This window comes from Aptenodytes forsteri, unplaced genomic scaffold (assembly GCF_000699145.1).
Source record: "Aptenodytes forsteri isolate BGI_AS27 unplaced genomic scaffold, ASM69914v1 Scaffold213, whole genome shotgun sequence".
NCBI lineage: Eukaryota > Metazoa > Chordata > Aves > Sphenisciformes > Spheniscidae > Aptenodytes > Aptenodytes forsteri.
The window spans coordinates 121566-127629 of record NW_008795522.1 but is presented as its reverse complement, the minus strand read 5'-3'; the positions used below and the strand labels follow the sequence as shown (position 1 = coordinate 127629).

The window sequence follows — 6064 nt, the reverse complement described above, 5'->3', positions numbered from 1 at the left end:
GAGCGGGTAGGTCTGGGGTGGGTTACGTGAGCCAGGTCCCGGCTGTCCCCCCTCGGGGGAGGCCAGGGGGTGTCCCTGTCCGTGGGAGGTGGGGTTGTAAGCTCAGGAAGGGGTTCCCTGTCCGTGGAGATGCGCAGGGCAGAGCAGCGCGGGGGGAGGAGGTCCCTGCCTTGGGGGGTGTCATGGGCATTCCTGCAGTAGGGAGTATCCCATCCCTGAGGCAGCTTTCGGTTTTCCAAAGAGAGCGCGGTGCCTCTGGGGTGGGAAGAGGGTCCCTGACTGCTGGGGGGTGTCGGAGGAAGGGGGCGTTGGTGGGTATCCCAGTCTAAGGCACCTCTGGGGGTAGATGGCCCCAGCAGGGCAATGGGTATCCCTGTCCGTGAAGGGACAGTATTTCACCCCAAAGGGACGAATGCCATCCCAGGGCAGGTGTTACAGCCCCGTTAGGGGTGTGGAGCCCGGGCGTGGGCTGGGAGGGTTTATGAGACTCGGCTGGGGACTGAGGAGTAGGACTGATTATAAAGGGCGGGGATCTGGTTCTCCTCCTCCAGCTGGGTGCGAGAGCAGCTCCAGGAACAGGCTCCTGAGACTCTGGTTATCACATCAGGATAACAACTTGAAACCCAGGTTAATTCTTCTTGGCCAAAAAAAAAAAAAAAGGTCTCAATGTTAAGCGCTATTTTTGAAAAGCTAATTTTGCCGGCAATAAAACCCAGTCTCTTAGAGTTTCAGCACAATGCAAAGAGCATCGCGACTGAAGAGGGAGCTCTCCCTCTTGACCACAGAGCCACCTCCAGGCATCACCTGCTGGCAAAATGAACACGGGCTAGATGACCTACGAGCACGTACGTACTTCCCTGGTGGGACTCTTCTATAAGTAAGGGATGTATTAGCTCGCTGCTAGATCTGGATTCGCCGGGTGGCGTGTCCTTTATAAGCCGCATGGAATTTGGGAAAACGCTTAGGGGGGGTTGTTTTTGTTTCCCTTTAAATACAGCTTGGCCTGTGGCTCGGTCGGTCTGCCTACAGTTTTGATTGCTGCGGGGTGGAACTGGTCTCAGATCAGATGGACCTTTTTTTTTATTTTATTCCTGGATCTGAGCAGTGTTACGAGTTCTGTCACTGGGGGGGGTACGTGGAGACTGTTGGACAAACTCGAGTGATTTTTGAATGTAATGCTTGTGTTTTAATCTTGCTTTTAAAGAAATTTTAGGAGCTGCTGACACACCATATGAGAAAGGAATATTCAACCTGGAAATAGTTGTTCCTGAAAGGTAAGTGAGCAACGACATCTAGTTCAGTAGCTGGTGTAGTGCTTCCTTCAATTACAAGTTAACTGACGGAAGGTGTTTGATATAAGTGCTACCATTTTGGTCTTTCCTTTAGCCTCCCAACAAAGAATGCGGTTGATTACATTCCTTCGTTTATGGAATGTAATTATTATTTCCATTGGCTGATACAGTTATTTCACACTGGACACCCTAAGATGTGCGATTAACGACCTAAAAGCACTATGACAAGATCTCTACCTTATCATATTGTCTTAAAGCTTTCTGGAAAGGAGCTCTTTCTTGAGTAGAAAGTTTCCCATCACGTTTGCTTCGTTGTGGAAAGCTACCCAGGAGAGTGCTAGTCGGACACAGCTGAAAGCATCGAAGGCAGAGCGCTGCCTCCTCCAAAAATTTGTGGGGAAGGATGTCAGTAAACGGCTGGGAGAAGGAAATAATGGCATTGCTTGGGTGATGAAGCAACTGGCGTACAAATATGAAAGTAATTTTTTGTTTCTTAACACTTATCCCTCAAAGGTACCCGTTTGAGCCCCCGAAGATTCGCTTTCTGACCCCTATCTATCATCCTAACATTGACTCTGCTGGAAGGATTTGCCTGGATGTTCTTAAATTACCACCAAAGGTAAGACAGCACTACTTGGGCACGGGTAAGTGAGCCTGAAGAGGATAATGAACTCCTTATCTTTTTCTTGTAAAAGCCTTATTGAATGTCTGTTTGCTACTGTCTTATTTACACAGGAGCACGGGAGTAAAGTTTTTGAGCGGCATCTCCTTTGTTTAAAGACTAGAACATGACCTTCTTTGTTCCATATAAGTTTCCAAGGTTTTAAGGATTGGAGTCAAAAGGCATTAGGTGGCCCTGGGAAAATGGGCTACCCCAATACCGACCCAGCAGAGAGGCGCAGGACACAGCCTGTGGTTGTGGGTCAGGCTTCCTCGGGGAGGCCACAGCCTGTGTGTTGAGAACGGATCTGGTGTTTTCCGTGGGGGTTTAAGTGCTCTAAGTCCTGAGGCAGCTTGCGGGCGGGTTGGGTTTAAATGCTGTAAGTCCTGGGGTTTCTCCAGGCAGCCCGTGGGCAGGTTTCTTTCTGCTTAACTGCTGCTCTCGCCCCGTTTCCTTGAAGGGTGCGTGGAGACCTTCCTTGAACATCTCCACGCTGCTGACCTCCATCCAGCTGCTGATGGCGGAGCCCAACCCTGATGACCCTCTCATGGCAGACATAGTACGTGAGCTCCTCTTCCTCTCTTGTGGCCGTGGGCACAGACTGGGAGGGAACGGTGTGTTAGACTTAGGCTGTGCTTCCACTTCACTCGCTCTGGATTAACACGCTAGCACATTACGTAGCAGCGTAGCTTGATCTGGATCAGGCCTGGGGGCATGACTGCGTTGCCCTGAAGCAGGCGGGGCGAGCGGTACAGGGTTTATGCCAGCAGTGGAAAAGAGATGGTGAAGGTCTTGTCTTCAGGCCTGCCAGTGCAAACGGCAGCGTGCCTTCTCCAGGCAAACTTAAGCAAGCGAAATGAATTTTAGGCTTCATGCTGCGTGCTTGTCGCGGTTTTGGTCCGGTTCTAGGAGTCCTAAAGCCAGACCTTAGTCCCAGCTTCTCGGTGTGGTGTTTGTATGAAATCAAATCTCTGTCTTTGTCTTGCTCATTACATCTAGTCCTCAGAGTACAAGTACAACAGGCAACTGTTCTTGCTGAATGCCAAAGAGTGGACTGAGAAATACGCAAGCCAGCAGAAGAGGGTAAGGAACACGCTCTGCTTCCTCAGCTGAGTGTAGCTCCCTCTTTGGGAACAGTCTGTCTTGTCTCAATTTGCCGTTCCTGATTACTTTGTGCGGCTGTCTTTGGCAGCGTTCTTTCTTTCCTCCCCTTCTGTTCTGTGTTTTGGATGTGTATTTCATTTCATTATACTTTTTTTTTTTAAGACCGTTAGATTCACTGCTTCCAAATAAATGTGTTCATTCGCAAATAATTGCAGTGCTCTTCAAGAAGAATGAAGGACGAGTAAGACTGAAGCCTGATAAAACCCCTCCCCGTGGATCCCCCTGCCCCGTCGCTTCCCCCCCTGCCCCGTCGCTACCAGACTCCGTGTTCTGCTGTGGTTGTGCCTTACACTCAGCTACGCCTGTTCTCCCCCCATTCATCCGTTCATGGACTGGTCTCCCTAATCCCTGGCGAGTGCAGCCTTCCTGCCATCACCCTTCCTCTTTTCTGCCTCTGTTCTGCACCCTGACTTATCTCACAGAGGAGATAAAAAAATATAAAAAATAAATTGCACTTGAGCAGATCAAAACCTGTTCCCAAAAATCAGTTCTGTTCGGACCTTCCCCCTTACCTGGCTGCTCTCCCTCCCTGCACCTGACTTGGACAACACGCTTCCCGAGAGGGGGATGTCTTCTACCTGGAAGCCCCACGGGTGGCGCTCGCTACTCCAGCTCCGGACACATTTGCAAGTTCATCGTCTGGGTTGTTAAAAGGGCTGGGGGTGAAGAGATCTTCACCCCGACACGCTTAGTCCCAGAGAGACCTGGCTTATACGTCTATGTGGCGCTTCAAGGCTCAACCATCATCCTGCTCTCCTGTCATCTCCCCCTTCCTAAAATTTCCAGCAGCGGGAGCGGGATAATTAAGGGTCGCTGCATAAAAGCTGGAAGCGCGGTCGGTTCTGATCTTCGTGGAGCGCGGGGTGTTCGGAGGTGTACGCACGCAGAGCCGGGAGCGCGCGGCAGTGCTGAGGGCTGTCAAACTAAGCTAGTCACAGCGGTTACTTTTATTTCTTGTGTTTATCGCAGGCTTCCAAGCCTTTGGAAGAGAAAATAAACCAAAGGGAAACGAGTAGCAGCGATGAATCCACCGCGCAGAAAAGGAAAGGGAGTAACATCAGCAAGAAGGAGAAGAAATCTCGCCTGGATTCCTAGGTGGTTCTTGTTCTGGTTGTGGCCGTCGCCTTTGCTTTCACCGTCCTCTTCTCTTTACACAGGTGTGCCTAAATATTTTAACCAGCATGTAGCTGTAGCAGGCTTGGTTTTTCTATTTCCTAAGGTTTTGTTGTGAGAAGTTCCATTATGTAAATAAAATCTAAAGCTTTAATTCATTTATATTTTTCTGTTTCGTTGTGTGGAGGTTTTGGAATACTCCCAAGAAAAGGAAAACTGGAAGTACCGGTTCAGCTTCCGCTTTCCAGCTTTCTCTCAGAGAAAGGGGAAGGGCACCACGTATTTCGGTTTCTCTTTTGCTGATCCTGCCTCAGAACAAACTGAGAGCGGAAGCTGAGCAACAGCCGCGTTAGGACTAGTTTGTGGAAATCCTTCTCTAGTAAAGGCTTCATCTTCCTTGTAACGTCAAGGCTACTAAAGGGCAAGTCGGTCACTAAAACTTAAAGACTCCTAAGACTTAAAACTCCTGCTCTCCAGAGCAGCCTGACAGAGTCCAGTTGCACCTTGGACCACGTAACGCGACCCGGGCTGTGTCTCGACTCCGTTGCGTCTCCGGGAGGTGGCCAGTGACAAGCACCAGCTGAGAGGGATGAAGAAAAGCCTAGAGGGTGCCCGGAGGTCTGGGAGCGGGACGGCCGCGGAAGAGAGCGGGGCGTCAGGGAGGCCACGTGCGGGGCAAGAAGGCGGAGAGGATTGGGAGGAAGGAGGACAGGTTTTGGTGGCGCAACAGGTCAGAAGGTGGGCGGGGGGCAGGGCTCCCCGTCACCAGAGCTGTTTCGTCTTGCGAAGACCCATGGCAGGTCGCAGTGGGAGCACGTTTGATGCCCAGACTCCTGCTCTGCGTGTTTGCCCGTAAGGAATTTAACCTGTGTCCTGTCCCCGCTCCAAGAGAAGCGAGCCGGGCCCGTCCTTACGTGCCTGCTGGAGCAGAGACAGGACTCGGGGAAGTAATCAGAGCGCTGAACTAGAGAGCTGCGCTCTGATAGGCGAGGAAGTGGAGCGCCCTTGCCTGCTGCTGTTTCCAAAGCCCTCGGCTTGTCTCTGCCGCGCTTCATCCTGCTCAGTCGAAGTTGTAATAAAGGCAAAAGGCAAAGAACATGGCGAAGATCTGAAATGACAGGAGGGGGGGGGAGCTGCAGGGCCACGCTCGCACCTTGCTGCAGCTGCTTGCTGAAATCCGAGAGCCCGAAGGCTGAAGGGCGGCTGTCCTCCGCTCCTGGTCTAACCAGGCATCGGGCGATGGCTGTGCCCCCTCGAGGGGCCGCGCGCCAGCTGTCCTGGTGCTGCGCAGGGGACGCCGCGGTGGAGGAGGCGCTTCTGACCTTCCCGAGGTCTGCGGGGAGCCTGGCACACCTCCCCGCCAGGGCCTGCGGGAGCAAAAGAAACCTCCTCCCTCCCCGGCCCTTTAACCCGACTCATCCGCAGCGGGAGGTTGGCTTTACACCCCGAGACGGAGCCGCTGCGCGTGCGCCCGCTTGCTGGGTGTGATCGTGACAGCTAGAGGCTTGGGTGGGCCCACCCACCCTGAGCCTGTTTGTGGTCCCTTCACCCACAGACCACCCTCCCGGCAAAAAGAGAGCCTGCGCGAGGTGACCCGCTGCCTGCCCTCTCCCCTCCGGCCCCGCTCGGTACCTCGATGCCCAGCACGGCCAAGCTGCACATCCCAGGGACAGAGATGTAATTCTGCAAGGTCCTGCCGAAGGTGGAGAAGCAGCCCTGGGGGGGAGGGAGGGAGTCAGGGGTAGAGGGTGCTGCTGCCCCGCTGCCAGGAGCCTGGGAAGTGCTGGGGAGGCTGGGGACAGGACAGGAGCCTGGGAAGTGCTGGCTGGGGACA

General features: G+C 53.0%; 2 protein-coding genes across 3 annotated transcripts in view; one reads left to right on the top strand and one right to left on the bottom strand.

The window, feature by feature from the left end:
* Window positions 1-550: 550 nt before the first annotated feature.
* On the top strand, window positions 551-4364 carry UBE2T (ubiquitin conjugating enzyme E2 T). Of its 2 annotated transcripts, XM_019472732.1 has the most exons (7): window positions 551-627; window positions 725-845; window positions 1205-1274; window positions 1806-1911; window positions 2414-2512; window positions 2953-3036; window positions 4087-4364. In XM_019472732.1, the coding sequence occupies exons 2-7, from the start codon at window positions 737-739 to the stop codon at window positions 4210-4212; spliced, it is 594 nt and encodes a 197-aa protein (XP_019328277.1). In that variant the 5' UTR covers window positions 551-627; window positions 725-736; the 3' UTR covers window positions 4213-4364. The 2 variants fall into 2 exon arrangements, with proteins under 2 accessions (XP_019328277.1, XP_009280120.1); XM_009281845.2 differs by having other exon boundaries at window positions 601-845.
* Window positions 4365-5255: 891 nt separating this feature from the next.
* The window catches only part of LOC109279528 (tetraspanin-18-like), a 2276-nt gene continuing 1467 nt past the window's right edge, over window positions 5256-6064 (bottom strand). Inside the window, exons 5-6 of the mRNA XM_019472723.1 lie at window positions 5863-5946; window positions 5256-5338 (exon numbers count right to left, since the gene is read on the bottom strand). Of these exons, the coding sequence (XP_019328268.1) occupies window positions 5291-5338; window positions 5863-5946 (132 nt within the window). The 3' untranslated portion in view covers window positions 5256-5290. The remainder of the gene's footprint in view (window positions 5339-5862; window positions 5947-6064) is intronic.